The sequence below is a fragment of the Sceloporus undulatus genome, chromosome 1 (assembly GCF_019175285.1).
Source record: "Sceloporus undulatus isolate JIND9_A2432 ecotype Alabama chromosome 1, SceUnd_v1.1, whole genome shotgun sequence".
NCBI classification, from domain to species: Eukaryota; Metazoa; Chordata; class Lepidosauria; order Squamata; family Phrynosomatidae; genus Sceloporus; species Sceloporus undulatus.
This window is the reverse complement of record NC_056522.1, coordinates 183,850,113-183,869,176: the sequence shown is the minus strand read 5'-3', so window position 1 is coordinate 183,869,176 and position 19,064 is coordinate 183,850,113. Positions and strand designations below refer to the sequence as shown.

General features: G+C 39.4%; 1 protein-coding gene across 2 annotated transcripts in view; it reads left to right on the top strand.

Moving 5' to 3' along the window:
* SNAP25 (synaptosome associated protein 25) overlaps positions 1-19,064 on the top strand; it is a 77,294-nt gene that overhangs the window by 32,402 nt on the left and 25,828 nt on the right. For both annotated transcript variants that reach the window (XM_042445030.1, XM_042445029.1), the window contains exons 2-3: positions 16,177-16,312; positions 17,929-17,970. In XM_042445030.1, the coding sequence (XP_042300964.1) occupies positions 16,241-16,312; positions 17,929-17,970 (114 nt within the window). In that variant the 5' untranslated portion in view covers positions 16,177-16,240. The remainder of the gene's footprint in view (positions 1-16,176; positions 16,313-17,928; positions 17,971-19,064) is intronic.

The following is a 19,064-nucleotide window of genomic DNA, read 5'->3' as shown; positions in this document are numbered from 1 at the left end:
AACTGGGCCAAGCTGTCATTTTAATTTCCCACTATGTGCCTGATATATTTTCGCATTGGGGTATTGCATCAAATTCAAATGGCAACCAGACATAGACTCAGCCACTCAGCATAGTGAAAAGAACCGGATTGGAGTGGGGAGGAATTTAAGGGAACTCAGCACAATGATCAGCAGTAGGCCTTGCTCAGATGTCGGGCACTGATGAATGAAACATTAGGAGGAACTTCCTGACAGTGAGAGCTGTTTGACAGTGGAACACACTCCCTTGGAGTATGGTGGAGTCTACTTCTTTGAGGTTTTTAAACAGAGGCTGGATGGCCATCTGTAATGAGTGTTTTGATTGTGAATTCCTGCATGGCAATGGGTTGGACTAGATAGGCCTTGTGGTCTATTTCAACTGTATAATTCAATGATTCTATGTGTCCATGGAAGAATTAAACTATATTAGATGTAAGAGGGCACATAGTGTTAGCCCTCAAATTATGTAATATTCTGACAGATTTTTAACTTTTGGGTTTTTTTTTATATTATTTAAAGACTACTCATCATGTGATAATTGTATCTTACTTACGTTGCATACAAATCTGACCTGAGGTAGTCAAAGCATGCCAGGTACATCTGATGCTACCCTTTGTAGAATTATTGGTTCTTTTCTCTCCAGTGTAATTCTTCATGACCTGTCCAGATTGTGTCTATATCACTCCATCAGAGTGGTAGAGGTTCACATGATGGGATAACCTGCATACCACCAACTCTACCAACTCCCTGTCTCACCCATATATCTTCCATGTTAAAAAAAAATAGAGAAGGCTAGGTTAAGGTTTTCTTTTCCAGACATGCTAGTTTTCTATGTGCAAATACATTATATGGCCTTTATGGAGGAACATTCCACCAAGCCTGACCCATGCACCCACCCCAGTGTTTGCAATTGTTAATGGTACAACTCAGCTACAGATTGCCCAGTTCAGTGACATCTAAGCCTTTAACAAAGGAATTTATTGGATACAGCAGGCTTATTTGCAAAGGAGCCCTGGTGGCGCAGTGGTTAAATGCCCGTACTGCAGCCATTCACTCAAAACCACAAGGTTGCGAGTTCAAGACCAGCAAAAGGGCCCAAGCTCGACTCAGGCTTGCATCCTTCCGAGGTCGCTAAAATGAGTACCCAGACTGTTGGGGGCAAATTAGCTTACTTGCTAATTAGCTTACTTGCTGTTCACCGCTATGATCTTTGGAATAGCGGTATATAAATAAAACATATTATTATTATTATTATTAATGCTTCTTTTCTGCAAGTTAAAAACAATTACAAATGAAGCATGGTTTTTTTAAGGGTTATTCTAAGAACCAGAACAGAACTCAAGGGTTTGAAGCCTAGACAGTATCAAGGAATGCATGTTGTCAATGCACCCACTGCTAGAATGACCACTATCCATATTGCTCATGGAAGAGGGAGACTCAAAACATCATTTCACCATATGGATAGTCAAGTCAGGGTGACAAAGCCATGCTGAATTTGAAAAATAAGCTGCCAGAGTAGGAATGTACATATGTGACAATAAAACTGTTCTATTCCATTGTATTCTGTTAACTTGTTGTTGTTTTCCCTATGAGTTTTCACTTTATTCTCAAATACTGTAGATTCTGTTGTGCAATCACTGGCATCAGGGCAGTAATCATGTGACTCTCCAAATGTTAGACTGAGACTTCCATAATTCTTCACCATTGGCTGATCTACCCAGAGCTTCTATGATATGCTGTCAACCAAGGACTTTTTCAAATGGGCAAAAAGGACGGAAGCATAGTGCAATGCTCCCATCAATGTCGCACATTTTGGCAAAGACTTTCAGACAATGTTGCACAATGTTGCGATAATCTGAAAATGTCCCAACATCTGGAAGACTGCATGATTCCCTGCCCTGATTTATACTATGTTCTGAACCTATCAAAAGTTGTTCTGCTGTTAGGAGTTGTCAGGAATTTTGTAGCATATGAAGTAAAGACAAATATATTGTGCTATCTAATTTTAGCCCTCAGGACAACTTTTGATCCCAAGCACAAAACAAAACAATCAAATCTAGGAAAAGGATTTTCTCTGTTCAACAGTTATTGAGATACTGAATATGCTTTTAACCCATTTATTGATTAAAATATTTTGTTTGGGAGTTGAGGGCCTTAATCCAACTGTTATTCCTAACTAGAGTAGAACCACCCAATTAGTAGGAACTTTGTAAGTCAACTGTTATGTAAATCCCATTGGCTGAATATGTCTACTTAGCTGGGACTAATAATTGAATAAAGGGCTTGGATCTATATGAAAATTATTATAATTTACACCCACCCTTTAGTGAATTCAAAATACTTCATATACCATACTGAATTATTTTATGCTTGTCACATCCACATTTTTACTTTTTATGCATGCTTTAAACATTAAAATGATAAATTTTTCTGTATAAATGAAAAAATAATAATCAAACCAAAAACATTGTCATGTGTATTTAGAAAAGTACATCCCCATCTCACAAAAAATGCTATCAGCATTTCTGATGAAATCAACATAGCATATAACCCCATCAGTGGTATAAATTTTGTATTGAGGGTGTTGTGTACCAAGTGCATTTTCATGAATGCATCCAGCTTTTTTCTGGGGTCTGCACAGTGTTTCATACACAACCAACACTAATAAAAAAAATATTATATCATGGCAGTCAGCCTTAACTGGATCATCCAAAGTATCTATATAACAAGTTTGGAGGACTTGTTATAGAAGTACTGTACTACTGATTAGGTAAACAACCAAGTTTCAGACATTCACAATGTTTAAAAAAGTGAAGGGAGGTACACTGGAGGATCCACTTAAGTCATTAGGAATAAACAAACCACTTCATGACTGCGGCTTAATTGCCTTTAGAGACAGGAATAGCCAAAGAGAAGGAAAAGGGCTTTTTTGTCATTATTATCATTGGGTAGAAAAGCCACTTCTAATTTTCTGAAAAAGGAAAAATGACTTCCTGTGGATTCCATCAGGATCAACAGGACTTCATTTTCTCTTGATAACGTTTTGTTTATGTGGCTTAAAATGAATCCCATGTCCCATTATTAAGCAAATCCTCATAGGCCTGATTTGTCACAGACTCAGTTGCTGTCTGTTTCCCACATTTGGATGCCCTTTTTCTAAGGCAATGGTTCTCAAACTCTGCTCTTCCAGACTACAATTCCCAGAAGTTCCACAGTGCTCAAAAATTCTAGGTATCCAAGTCCCAAAGACCTGGAAGATGAAAGTCTGAGAGTTCCTGTTTTAAGGAGTTTAGATTCAGAGGACAGTACAGTATTTCTTGATGCCTACCTAAAACTGTAAATACAGCCTGCAAGATTGGATCCTTGTCCATATGAACCCTCTGTTGGAACTACCCAATTCACATCTATTTTACTTTTTCTATTCAGTGAATGCAGATTTGTTGGAGAAAGAGAAGCTGTTTGATAATTCCAGGCCAACTACTCTCCAAGTGTCTGTTATTTGATCAGACTGGAGTGGAATATAGCCATATCATTCTATAGCAATATATCTGCATATAGGTATAATGAACAGACAAAACTGCTTTAAACTGAGTCAAACATTTGGTCAGTCTGCTGAGCTGTTACTTGCTATAACTGGAGCAGCTCTCCAAGGTATTATGCAGAGATTTTCTTTCTGAGCCTTGATACCTTTTCACTGGAGGTACCAAGGCTTCAGTTCTCTCTTCCTTAGATCCTTGCATAGAATCAGAAATGTCCATATAGGACAAAGAATCATCAATGGAAAGTTGTGTAATGATAGAAGGAGCCCAAGTGTTCCCTGAGTCTGTATAGAGAGGGAAGCATTTCTGAGAAACATCAGCATAAGCTTGGGTAGTAGCCATTTTGAATTCATTATTATTATTATTATTATTATTATTATTATTATTATTAACCTTTATAAAGCGCTGTAAATTTACACAGTGCTGTACAAGTGTTGCAATATGAGTTTCATATTGCAATATGAGTTTCAGTGTCACATGGAAGTTTGTTCCTCATTTCAGTTTCCTGTGGCATTGTTCTACTAGGTCTGCAGTGAGAAATAGGAGAACAACAGGAGCATTATTGTAACTTTATGAAATAAAATCCAGTATCCACCCCTGATGATGGAAGACAAGACCAATCCTGATCTTGTGCCACTTTATGTAGACTTAAAGCTGGCACATACCAATACACAATTCTGAAATAAAAGCCAGGAAATAAATTGACAAACATGCCTGAACATAGGTCTTGGTCCTCTGACAGACAGAGTTTAGGTGGAAAGGATTTTGCTGCATCTTCCCGTTAATCTGTCAGTCATGTGACAGAAACCGATGCCCTTGGAGCACAATCCACATCCTTGGCACAAAAGGCGAAAAGGCATACTGCATCTATATTAGTACAAGCTGAATCCTCCCTGACTAGTCACAGATTTAACCACTGATGTCACACAAAGGATGTGTGTGCATAGAATATTCTCAGGCCTGGAAATAAAGTTTTGCATTAGCATTCTGCACTGACTGGCTGAATTAGGAATGTGTAATCACAAATGCTACTATATCCTGCAGAGAGTGTAGCTTTCTGAGATTTCATCTTATTAAGATTCCTGAATAGAAAGTGAGCCGTAGCCACAAATTTCAAGTCATGGAATTGAATCAGCAGTCTGCATAGAAAATGAACAAATAGGTATTGTACATCGGTGGGGTTCTGTTGAACACTCCTGTGGCTAATAAAATTTCTTGCTCCACCTACAAATACTGAGTGCTGTAAAATGTCTATGAAAGGCAAAGCTATATGTTTTATGCAGTCACTGATCTCAGTTCTGTAATGTTACTGGAACAATTTGACATCTGATTAATGGTTTATTGTGATTGCTTATGTTATTTTTCCATTCAAATGTTTGAATGCACTCACCTGTGGGGATAGTAGCATGGCTAAATCAAATCATTTGTACCTTTTTTAATGAGCTACAACTGGAAAACTAGAGGTTTTATTTCAAATGTCAATCTGTTATTGTTGAATGATTGTGTTGGAAACCTGCTGGTGTTGGTGAGCATTTGCTTACTTCTTCTGGACTAGCAGGCCATGGAATGGGCAAATTTGATGGCTGTCTAGAGTTACCAGACTCTTGAAGGACTATCCTTTCTAGATAGCTACCCATTTGCTCCCATTCTGAGAGAGAAGTGTAAATTATCAGGATAATTTTGGATACATGCATTCTTACATGGATTCACACCAGGGAGCCCTGGTAGCACAGTGGTTAAATGCCTGTACTGCAGCCATTCACTCAAAAACACAAGGTTGCGAGTTCAAGACCAGCAAAAGGGCCCAAGCTCGACTCAGGCTTGCATCCTTCCGAGGAGGGAGCTAAAATGAGTACCCAGACTGTTGGGGGCAAATTAGCTTACTTGCTAATTAGCTTACTTGCTGTTCACCGCTATGATCTTTGGAATAGCGGTATATAAATAAAACAAATTATTATTATTATTATTATTATTATTATACAGAAGTACCTCCTCAGAAATCCTTCATAGAATCTTTGGACCAGTGACCAGTGATATTTCTCATTTAGTGAACATAAAAACCTGAACTGATATCTCAAGTAGTTAGCACAAAATTCACAGAACTGAGTCTTTTAAATGCTTAAAGGTGCAGAATGATAGATACTGGGGACTATTAGTAAGGATGTGAGGTTAAAAGCTGCTGAAATTTCACAAAGAGGTGAATAGTCCTGAATCACAGTCCTCTCTGGATTGCTTGTGCTAGTGAGTCTAACTTCTGTAGTGACTATGGCGACTGTGCAGGAAGTCCTTCCCTGCAACACTGACTGTGGTCCTGTATGAAAAGATGCATTGTTCAGCTACAAAGGTCTCCATCCTCCTGCAGAACTGACTTTCATCCTACAAACCCCATGGCAAGTATTTCCCAGTGGAATGGGGGAAGCATCAGGCTATGTAACTATAGCCAGACACACAGTGATATCATCTTCCAGGATCTCCAGAGGACCTCCAGGTCACAGAGAATGTCTTATTCAGGCTGCATCTACACTGCAGAAATAATGCATTTTAACAACACTGCCATGGATCAATTCTGTGGAATTCTGGAATTCAGAGTTTGATGTGGCACCAGAGTTCTCTGACAGAGAAGGCTACTTATCTTGTAAAACTCCAAATCCTAGAATTCCATAGCACTGAGCCATGGCAGTTAAAACAGTGTCAAACTGCATTATTTCTGCAATGCAGATTAGACCCAAGTGTGCTATATTCACATAGCCAAATGCTTCTTAGCCACCACCCCCCCCCCCTTCTCTACTGGCCACTATATGTCTGTGGGTTGGGTGGGGTCCCAGGAAAATGGCAGATTGTCAGAAGTGGTTGATTGTTGTGCAAAGGAAGAGAATTCCAACCACTGCAATGACAAAAAAAGAAGACACAAATTAGACTTATGCCTGAGTAGTCACTAACAGGATGGCAGACTATATTATTTCTACAGTGCAGATGCACCCTAAGGGGAATATTTGGGACCTGCCAGCACTTTGACACATGTAAGGACAACCCTGGGCCTATTCAGTTCACTTCTGTGTTTCTTAAAATTATATATTCCTCTGTTTGGGAAGATTTTGATGAATGGCTGCTAGTGAAGACATTCCTGAGTTTTGCTGTTTGCTGCTGCATTTCAGCAATAAAACTGAATCATTAAAATTCATTATTACAATTTATGTCAATTTTTTAAATACCGGGGACATCTGAAGGCCACCAAAAGATCTTGGTGTGTACATGACTGGTGGACCTAACTCAGCTCACCCTTGGCATATGGCACACACAACTTGGTACAAACTGCCTGAGAAGGATGCCTCCCTGCCTAAGGGCAAGGCCTCCTCTGTATGTGGTTGTTTTTTAAAAGTCTGCAGTGCACACACTGTGATAGGGCAGCATTTTGTGGGTGAACTATAAACCATAAGTGCTTTTTTTCAGATTATATCTGATATTACAGAGTAGCATTTGTTAGATAAATAATGGATGGATGAGTCAAAAACACTGAAGCACATGGATATTACCACTGTACGTTCTTTCCCCCCAGAAAGCATCCATGTCTGAAGATTTTTTTTAAAAGATTCCTTGTTATTTTGCTCAGGTAATTCAAAGGCCTGAAGATGAAGTAATGATGAGTGATTGCTCTTTGGTTTGATTTGAAATCAGATTTATGGGCTTTGCCAGTGAGCATCCTTAGGAGCGAAAGCACATCTGTTTCTCAAGAGTTTACTACCAGCTTGTAATGTTTGTGTGTTATCATATAGCTCCCCTGAGAGCAGTTTTTTTGGTGTGCACTGGATTTACAACTGAATGTCCGTTAGATGTTTGTCAGGGCATGAAGAACTGCACTAGGGGAAAAAAATAGGGAGCAGAGAAGAAACATACAAAAATCCATATCGTCATACAGACTTTTTTTAAAAAAAATTCAAACTGATGCAGAAAGAAAATGGAATGAATTTGTGCTTTAAAACATGCAAACATAATAGAAAGTGAAACACATTCATTAGTGCTCAGTTGCTACTGGATGAGATATCTATAGTTTAAGAGTTTGACTGTTCCCAAGTCAAATCAAGATTTCCCCCTTTCCACGATACTATTCCTGTAGTCTACTGAACTGTCGTACTACTTATAATTTCCAAATGTAACTCAGTTCAGATATAGATTAATAATAATGATTTAAAATCTGCATGATTGATGCTGTATTTCTGGTGAAAACATTAACTATGGAAGAATGGGTAAAAGCACAGAAAATAATGGTGAGGGTGACCATTTTGAGCATTCTGAATTATTCTGGTTTTGATCTACCTTTCTTGATCAGTTCTAGGTCTGATTATGCTGGTCAGGAATACAAAGGGCAAACATATATTTTTAATAGTGTAAATGGTTTTGAATGAACATGATAGTTTAATAGTTTTTAACTGGCTTTTACTTTTATGATTGGTTTTAGCAGTATTCTATTTTCATATATATTATGACCTGCCTTGGGTACCATACTGGGAGAGAGGTGGGATATAAATTAAACTAATTCCAAGTGAGACCTGCAACAAAATGTCATGATATGAAATGGATGTATTCAGGGCTCAGCTATTCTGGTACATTTCTATTCCCTACACTCAGTGAGAATCATAGAATCATAGAGTTGGAAGAGACCACAAGGGTCATCGATTCCAACCCCCTGCCATGCAGGAACTCACAAACAAAGCACTCCAAACAGTAGCCCTTTTTGCCCTTAGACACACACATTTGCACATGCACACCAAACACACACACACACAGTTCAGTTTGTAAGTTTGTTCCCCACTCACAATCCCACCCAACAGTTTGTTAAACTTCTGCATACTTTGGAATTTCTCCAAGGTTGCTGAGATTATATGCATGACCACTAGACAACATATGTGATGACATACAAAAAATTAATTTGGAATTGGAAAATAACATAATTTTTAAAATATATCTCATTGGTATATGCATGTGCGGGTGTGCACGCACACACACACAAACTGAAAGAATGTACCATTTTAACAGAGAAGTTGCAATATATAGTACTTTCACTTACTAATTGCATTTGTTTGCAGAGACTGGTATCTATATCTACTGCAGCTTCAACTGAAGCCTATTTTTTAGAATTAGTGATTTTACAAAGGCAAAACAGCTAAGGTGTGTGTGCACTTCAGGTGGTATGGAGGGGTATTACTTGCAGACTGGCAACTCCTCCTTCTAACCATGTGTCAGAGTCCAGGAAATTTAACATCCATTTGCAACATGAAAAGATACTTCCTTTGTAACCCAGTATGTCTCCATCCTTTGTGAGGCCACAGGCCCCTTTGGTAGGCATAGGACACTGAATTCATGTGCATCTGCATGTCGATTAATTTTATGTGCTTTGTGTTATTTTCAAGGAGATGGGAGCATCTTGGTCGCTTTAGCAACAGGAACATTTTCCCCTTCCTCCTCCCATGCTAACCATGTTTCACAACCTTTTTCAACGGGTCCAAAATTGCCTTCAGAATGAGGCTTGTTCCTTTTAGAAGGGACGTTTGGCAATAGTCTTATGAAACATATCATTATCATCCTGCCCCATCACCCAGTTTGGGCTCAGCATTGTAAGAAACATTTCCCCTCAGTCTGGTCCAAGGAGTTGTTTGAGAGTCCATTGTTGATTCAGAAAACATTATCTGACACATTTTGTTTTCTAGCTTGTACTCTGCAGTAGAGCTGTAACATTAATAGCACATAATTAAGAAAATTGATTGCAAAGAGATTACACAGGAGTGAACAGTGTCATCTCTGTAGGGTTTCTAGCTGGAAATCAAAAATTATACTTCTGAGTGCCATACATTTTACAAATAAGTAACCTGATTCAATTGCTGGAGTTTTAAAAAATAAACAAAGATAAGTCAGCTACACCATGGAGCACTGTGAATTATGACTAAATTCTGGTATACTGTACAATTGCTTTTCCTTTAGAAACAGAATGGCCATGTTGGATGAATCACAGATTACAAAATACTATGTCTGTTCTGACCAATGTGATTCTAATGTAGCTGCAAAGCCACGGTTATTTGTTCCTAAATTCTCCCCTGCTGTGTGTGTTATAGCTCATTAGAAGCTACATTGCTATAAATAAATAATCATAAAGGCAGGGTACAGACCGCCAAAAAGAAGCACCTCCTTGGCGCCTCTCTCTGCTGTCAGGAGCACCGCAGCATACAAATTGTGCGGTGTTGCTGCGCAGCAAAGAAGGAGCTCCCAAAAGTGGCTCCTTTTTGCAGCGCCACAAAGCACCAAAGACGACGTGGTTATGTCACAGCTGCATAGCACCATTTGGAGGCGGCGCAGCTGCGATCTAATAGTTGCACATGCCATATGTATGGCGCTGCACAACTGCGGTGCATGCATGACGTGCTAGGGGTGCGGGGCATGTTCATGCGCCTCCCCGCACGTCGTGGACGCGCTGCAAAGGGCCCATCTGGACAGGACCAAAGTTGCCAAGATTGAAGACTATCTAAAATCTGTTAAAGCACAGAACAATGTTTAATAAGTAATGAGCATACAGGGTTGTGATTTTTCCAAGATGTTGGTCTGTCAGACCTGCATCTACTCTTGAGGCAGAGCCTCTTATTGTGAAGACACATGCAAAACAAGCCTTGGAGTATTCTGCCGTTCTGCAGTTTTGTCCCCTCTTGTAAAAGTAATGCAGGAAATAATTCTCAGGCAGGACTGCAGTGGGATATTAAAAACAACCTTAGAAACAATTAAGGGCTTTACTGCATTAGAAAAGAAAGGCGAAATGGGGTGAGAGAGTAGCAGTTTTCTCCATGCCTCTCTGCAGGATCTCATAGAACTTCCGTTCTCCTTCCCAAGGGAGACAGTCATAAAAGTGGGCTTGTTATCAAACATTTTCTTGCATGAAAAAGGCACACTTTTATGACCGTTTCCCTCGGGAATAAAATGGAAGTGCTACGGCAGCACGTGAAGAGGCACAGAGAAAGCTGCTATTCTTGCTCTATTTCTGCTTTCTTTTCTCATGCAATAAGGCTCTAAGACATGTTCTTATGGTCCACGTAGGGAAAGGGTTGATCCACTCCTGCAGGGTTAAAGATCCACTGTGGAGACCTCCTCCCTTGACCAGTGGTGGAAATCTCTGTCACTCAGGCTATTATTCCAGTGGCAATAAGGATAGAAAAGGGACATCCTAGGTGCAAGTAAGGCCAATAAGGAGAAGCATTGGATCTGCTGGATGTAATGTGCCTCTTCCCCCTCCCCTACTAGACATGTTTCACAGACAGGGCCTGCCTTGGGGGTTGCATCAGCAATGTATAGACATATTCAGGATTTAAAAAAAAAAAAGCAGTGAGTGAAAAGATGGAAAGAAGGAAGGTAGAACATACCCTTCCCACTTCTGCCTTTGCCAGCATAAGCCCAGTAGACTTTAGGAAGTGATGGTTCATCCATGGTGAATCCACCTCCTGCCACTTCCATCATGGGATTGCCTTATTACTGTCTCTTTCTGCCTGAGTTCTTAATGCATAGTCTCGACTAATGCGTAGACATGTACTTAGACATTTCTTTGTCCTTGGAGAGAAATAGTCTCTTGACACCTTGAAACATGCAGTCAAGAAAAAAGGTCAACCACCACAAGATTTTTTGTATCTTTGGATTTTCTGTGGAAAAAAATGTCTTTTGTAGATCTTGTTGATCTTGTTTTAACACAGAACCCAACTATCCCCAGATGAACAGCACCTTTTTGGCAGAAAATGCAGTTTTCTTTGGATATTTTATTTTATCTTATTTGCATTAATTATTTTAAATATCCTGAAGTGTACAAACCCATTAAAATGCACATAGTCTTGAGATCTTACCCAGTGGGGAGAAAAATTTTAAATTGAATCATTCTTCCATACATGAATTAAATACATGAAGATTTGCATGCTTAGTCTTGACTAGATCATGTCTAGAGCAGACTCATCTTTGGATTCCCTTATAAAATAAGATAAGTAATATTTAGCTTTTTTATTATTTCTGGAAAGACAGCTGTATCCTACTAAAGGCATCAAAAAGAAATAAAGGGAGACAAAATCAATGGCATTTTTATATTCAGGAAGGAATTGAGCACATTATCTATTTTGCTAGATTTGTGTGCCAATTTTCACTATACATTGCCAATATGGTATAAAGCTCCAAGATTCTTGAAAATCCAAACTGGTAAACTGCAAAATAGCATCAATCAGTTCAATTTGCTTTGTTTGTCAAGTCTGTGAGACAGCAGTTATGTCAACAGCGAGGCAATTGCCTCTTGCACAATTTTAATTATCAGGTGGATATTAACAAGCAGAGTCCTTTCTCCCTGACAGAGGTGATTCGTCATTGAGGAAAAGCAAACATTAATGATGGAAGCAATTCACAATGAAGTCTACCAAAACTGAATTCCTCTCGAAGTCAGAGCAAGGAACATAGATTTACTTCATCTATGTAGCTTACTCCAGGGTTTGCCCTGTCCCCCTTTGTCCTAATTCTGCCTAGTTGCTTCACCACCATCCCACCACAAAGCCAGTATGGCTATCGAAAAGAAATAAGGAAAAGGGGTGAGAATGCAAAGATAAAGAAAATACTGGTGACTAGTTTGTTTGTTAGTTTTATGAACACTCATGTTAATGGTTGATTCTGTTTGGGCCTTCCATGTCCAATAATCCTCTAAGAAGTGAAAGATAACCTGCCTCTTATGTATTCTTCTCTTTTGCAGCTGTTGAATTCATATTCATACCATATTTAGGATTTGCATATGCCCCTTGCAAATCATTAATCTCCATAACAGTTTTTCTTTCATCATTTCTCATCTACAGGCAAATTCTTACTGGACTGATATTGTCCATTCTCTTCCTCATGCCAAGAATACAATAGACCTTTGTTATATGCTGGGGTTTGGTTCCAAGATCACCCATGGATAACAAAATCTGTGGATGCTCAAGTCCCATTAAATATAATGACATAGCAAAATGGTGTCCCTTATTAAAAAATGGAAAATCAAGGTTTGATATTTGAAATGTATACTTTTTTGGAACATTTTTCAAACCATGGATGCTTGAATCCGTGTATAAAAAATCCGTGTATAAGAAGGGCCAACTGTATTAACAATTGTTTTAATTTTTCTCTTCTTAGGACCATTGGTTTCATTTCTGTAAATAAAATTAAGGGGTGAAACAGAAAGGTAAAATAATCAGGTTTCAGGGTGGCTTCAAGGTGGGGCGTTTAGATGACGCTCACTTTGAAGCCGACCAGAAAGCACACTCTAGCTGCCTTATGGGGAGAAATGCCGCTTAAAAAAGAAGCTGCTTTTTTTCTTCTTGAAGCCATATCATTTGGTCATAACATGCACACTCCAGCCACCTTGGGAGCCACAGGTGCATCTGGTGGAGTTTCAATGTGGCTTCAGAAAAGGCATCTTCAAGGCACTCTTTCCTGCCCATCTGTTTCGCTCCTGTGTTTCTGTCTCTCACTGCATCATGCAAAACTGGCTAGATGGATGTACACCAGATCTGGAGGGTATATTTTAGATGCTCTGACAAACAATATATGGTACACAAAATTAACTTTGCAGAACTCTATGGAGTGAAAACACCACTTTTTTGTTCATTTGTGATGCTTTGTGTGTTGCATCACTTGAAATACTTTGACAAGCTGAGGTCAAAAATTATCTTTCTATATTGTATATAATTTCATGCCTCACAAAACTACAGATCTCAGGATTTTGTAGGATGGAGCAATTGCAGTTAAATTGGTGTCAAATTGCATTATTTCTACAGTGTAGACACACCCTATGACTCTCATTGGTTGAATCTACAGTGCAGAAATAAAGCCGTTTCACAACTGTTTTAACTGTTATGGCTCAGTGCTATGTATTCTGGGATTTGTAGTTGTGTGAGATATTTAGTCTTCGCTGTCACAGAGCTCTGGTGCCACAACAAACTACAAACCCCAGGATTCCATAGGATGGAGCTATGGAAGTTAAAGTGGTGTCAGAGAATTATTTCTGCTATGGAGATTCAACCTCTGTTTGTCTGTCTCTGCTTCATACATAGAAGTGACCATTTCTCTCTCTAGATGTTCACTTATATGTGTGATGCAGACATATTTGGGGGATTAAATGACTTAACATATAGGCTGGCATAGAGTTCATTGGGGGGGTTCTTTGGGGGCACCTCAATTATTTTTTCTTCACACAGAATAGTGTGTTTGGTAACAATCAGGAAAGGCATGCTCTCTCATGGAGAACTGAGACAGATGTGCAACAGGAGCATTGTCTAACCAGAAACAGAGATAGGCACTCATCCTCTAAGGCAATTGAAAGTGAACAGTCATTAATGATGATGACTTATTTCCTTCAGCAATGCTTGGTTGTGGAGAATTACAATGGAAACCCTCATTGGCCTCAATCAAGAATCCTTGTCCAATGAAACTTTTGGGGGCATAAACCAGGAATCCTTCATCAAGAATATGAATGGCACCCAAAGTGGAGGAAAACCAGGGCACCACCTTCATACAGGGGTCCCCAATGGTACAAAGACCCAAATTTGACTATAGTTCGCCACTACAGTACAGTTAGTATGACAGTTCATCCAGTTCTAATAATTAATATAATCTTGACGATGCAGTTGATATATAGCCTTTGGTAGTGTAACTGATATGTATTTTGAAGCATTTGTTCTTGCTCCCCCTACATTTTTCTTGTTTCCATCACCTCTTCTGAAAGATAAAGGCAAATAGATAGCATGCTTACCAATTAGTATGTATGTATGTATGTATTGAAAGCAGTGTGTCATCTAAAGCCACAACCTATGGAATGGTTTTTCCCATGCTAGTCTTGGATATACATGAATAAGAATATTCTAAATAACAGAAAATACAGAATATTTGGAGGAGACAGAGGAGGCAGCGGACAGCCATCTTTTCAGGGACAGTTCAGTAGCCTCACTGAGGTTTTGTTTGTTTTGGTTTTGCATCTAGGAGGGAGGTATCATGTTTTATCAAAGAAATGCAAGAATAGAGAAATAAAATTGGAGGATGGAAAAAAATTCAGAGGACCTAGGAGGAGGGAGGTCCAATTGGCCATTGGGCTCACCCTGTTCTAACCAGCTTCTATGGTGTACTTGTTATTTCAGAGATCAATGTCCGCCTGAACTGTACTTTCATTCCTGTAAATTATCTCAACATGACTGTCTTCATTGTTAACAGAAGACAGTTGTGCTCCATCACTTCCTACTGATAGTGATATGACCATTTGAGCTAGATGGGACTTTTCGAGTCAAAAAAGAGCACTCTGTGGTTTCCCCCCAGGACCTCTGCCACCCTGACAAAGTGAATGAGGAAGGTAATGCACAATACATCACCCATGATCAAAAGGCCAGGCTCCTCCCCTACTAGCACTGCTAGCATTAACAGGAACCATTGCTATACACTTTCCTGAAGATGGTGAGGGAGCACATCAAGACATGTTCTCACATTTTTCTTTCAATGGAGAAAAACAAACAAGATTTTTACAAATTATTTCACATTGCAAAATACTTTGTACCAGTTCTAGTAAATCTCTACTCAAGATATAAAGTTGGAGGCACTGGAATAATCAGGGATTTTGATGTATACAAATGAGATTATTTTTTTATTGAGCAATCCACCTTTGTCATTCACAAAATTTTACTGGCAGTGGGGAGAGGATGGGAGCTGACAAGTGGTTTTAGAAAAAGGAGGGTTTGATCATGCCAAAACCTTGTCCCATTCATTGAATTTTATGAGTGCTTCAAATGAAATCATCCTTTATTGACAATCCTCCTTATTTTTTATTGCTTCTTTCATATATTTTTTCCTTATGTAGAGTGCTTTTTGGTTGTGAGCAGCATGACATTTCCATCTAGAAATGCTTGGTGTCACCTTCTATTTGTAACTTTCTTGTGTTTTCCTAACATTCTAATTATTTTCTTACCCAGAAAAAAACATTAAAACTTTTAAAGAGGCCAAGCAGAGTAGCTCCACAGTGTTTTTTGACTGTAACTATGAGCTGTTTCTCAGGAAGCACCCTTGCTGTTGTATACTGTCCTTACAAGTGTTTAGTTTTGTGCCGTTACCAACTTTGGAGAGGTTCTGGGTGTTTAGGGGCTAAACATAGATGGAAGTTCTTCACTGGGTGAACCTGTTCTTTTCCATTAGGTTTGTTGTTCAAAGAGAGTTGTTATAGTGTCTTTACAAAAGAGAAATGAATCAGTTCTGCCTCATGATTGTACCAAGCATACTTTTGGGTTCCTATTCAAGAGAATGACTAACAGATCAGAAATAGAACAACATCACCTTGGGAACAATCTATGAGTGTTCTCTGGCTCATGAGAATTGCCAGCCACTATTAAATGATTTGATGGTGAGAGCCATAATCGAAGAAGGGTTTTGAAAAACTGGCATTGACGCACAAATCATCAAACATAATTTGTTGGTGAGAACACTAATCTAATGGTGTTTTTCAGAGTCCTTAAGGATCATGCCAACTTCCAGCATGCAACATATTTAACTTTACTTCACTGACTTTATTCCTTTATGTCATTCTCCCTCTTTCCCCATCTTCTAGACTTACAGGAAGGACAAAAAAAACCGATTGATCCAGGAGCCAGGCCAACACATTCACCGATAAAATGGCAGAAGACGCTGATATGCGCAATGAACTGGAAGAAATGCAGCAGCGTGCTGACCAGATGACTGATGAGGTGAGGAAATATGACTGAAACCCAATACAAGGAAACTTCAGCCTCATGTAGCCTGTTGTCTTCCAGCTGAAGTTCCCCCAAATACATTTAGGGGAGGCACATAAGTTAGGACTGATCTATTAGATCCTGATCTCTTAGCTCTGTGGTGAAGTAAAGTGGGATGTCGGCTTCTACTCTTACCCAGCTATACATCAGAGGTTGGGAAACTGTGGCCCTCCATGTGTTAAGTGAAATAAAATATTCATCAGGCCTAGCCAGTATGACCAATGATCAAGAACGATTGAGGTTGCTGTCCAAGCACATTTGAGGGACATAGGCGGGTTACAGACCGCCAAAAAATACATAGTGACTACATATTAGGGTTAGGATGGTGTGGTGCTTCCGCACCCCCCTAACCCTAATACGTAGTCACTACGTATTTTTTGACGACGGCCGTTCCAGACGGCTGCCGCCATGTTTACGTCTTGGACACATAGCGTCCAGACGTGTCGCGGCGCCTATGATGTCGCGAGTGCACCAGCGGCGCCTCGTGGCATCATAGCTGCGCCGCGGAAAGAAGCTCCATTTTGGAGCTTCTTTTTTCCTCTATAACGGAGCCGCGCAGTTTGGCTGCAGCGGCTCCCTTACAGAGCAAACAGCGGTGGCGGCAAATCGCCACAAAGCGGCGGTTTATAACCCGCCATAGATTCTTTGCCTCTTTATAGAACTGTATGTCTATCTGTCTGTCTCGATGTCTATGATCAGCTATCTGAGTGCTTTTTTAGGGGGGGAAATAGCTTAAGAACTTAATTAGATTATATTGAATTATTTTCTGGCTCACTAAAGTCTTATTGCTTTTCATGAAGTACCACCATCACCTAAAATTATCCTCCATTGCTGATAGCAGTGTGTGTGTGTGTGGTTTCAAGTTGCCTTTCAGTTTATGGTGCCCCATGAATGTCATACAATTTTCTTAGGCAAGGAATCCTCAGAAGTGGTTTTGCCACTTCCTTCCTGTAAAATATAGCATACAGCACCGGATATTTGCTGATGGACTCCCATCCAAGTACTAACTAAAGCTGAACTTGTTTAGTTTCCAAGATCAAATGGGACCTGGTGCTTTAAGAGTATTTAGGCCATTTGATAAGAATAAAGCTTTGCCCAGTCTCCTTGAGTTCCAAATGCTGAGAATTTCAACTGTAGGTTTTTTTGCAGCTTTTCATGCTTAAAGACCGAGTAAGAACCATCACATTCACCATGCTTTTGCTCTGAGAAACCAATTGGAAGAGATACTATGTAGTGCCATGGGGAGAATGTTGGGCTAGGACTGTGGAAGCTCTAGCTCAGGTCCCTACTTAGCCCCCAAGATCCTTTTTCAGTTCAAGTTCAGTCACCTTGTGCCAGTTGCTGTTTCTCAGCCTAATTTATCTCATGGGTTCTGAAGATAAAATGACAGGAGGGGAGAATCACGACTACCATCCTGAGCAACTCCAAGCAAAATGATTTGTGACTTCTCTTTATTTGGCTGTGCTGAATGTGCCCTAGTTTATCAAATGTAACCCTTATATTCACCAATAACTACCAATAACATGAGTTTACCACTTGTTCTGTTTTTTTTTCTTTCTTTTTCCTCCTAGTCACTCGAAAGCACTCGTCGTATGCTGCAACTTGTCGAAGAGGTAAGGACGTCATGATTTCTCATTAACATTTTTCTGGGGCATCTAGTGGTTTGTTGGAGATGATCCCTCTTGAAACATAAGAAGCAAAATATGATGAACCTCACTAATTGCCTCATTCAAATTGTCAGATCAGTAATGGTTTAGTTTTCCAAAGCTTAGTTTAACAGCATGAATTGTTGTTGTTGTATACCTTCAAGTTGTTTTCAACATATGATGACCCTAAGGTGAACTATCACATGAGTATCCACATGATAATTGATACATGAAGCCAACATTTTTTGTATATGTGTGGTGCCCCCACTGTGACTTATAGGCAGATGGATCTGATCATGTGTACACCACTCTTACAAAATGGAAGTTTCCTGTGGATTAATTTGATATTATATGAGAAACAGAGTTTGAAAATTTACTTTTGTGAACTATAACTCCCATGAATATGAGCAATGCAAACCACTCAAATCTTCAGCATGTGGCCCCTTGCTGGCTGGCAGGTTTGGAATTGTTATCTGAAAAAGCTGCTTTTCCAAATTTTGGGTAGGATTATACATAACGCCCGGAAAGAAAGTCTTGTATATTTGTATGGGTATGGTAAGGGACAGGCAACAACAACAACAACAACAACAACAACAATAAAACAGTCTTTGTGTTTGACATATGGACATATAAATATACCCTAATTACTTTCAGGGTTTTAGACTATTACAAATGCTCTTAGGCTGCAAACAACCCATTTGAAAACTGATAAAATCCAGAATATGAAAGGTGAATTCTAAAAGATAATGTGTTGGGTCCAGTCATATTTAGAGTAAGATGACTGAAATCATGACAAAACTATAGCCCATTAATTTCAATGGTTTTATAGTAGGTATAACTAAGACTGGATCCAACCCATTAATCTGAAAGAGCCTCCTACTCTCACTGCAATAATGACACACCAGTCTACTTTTAAGTATGTATACACTGATTCCTACACACCATACGTTGCCTTAGGAATGTGAGGATTATGAAGTAGCTGAAAGGAATTTGAGGATTATGGTGTGGGTATTGAAAACTCCTCCAGTGCCATTCAGGCCTAACAATGAATTGATGCTATT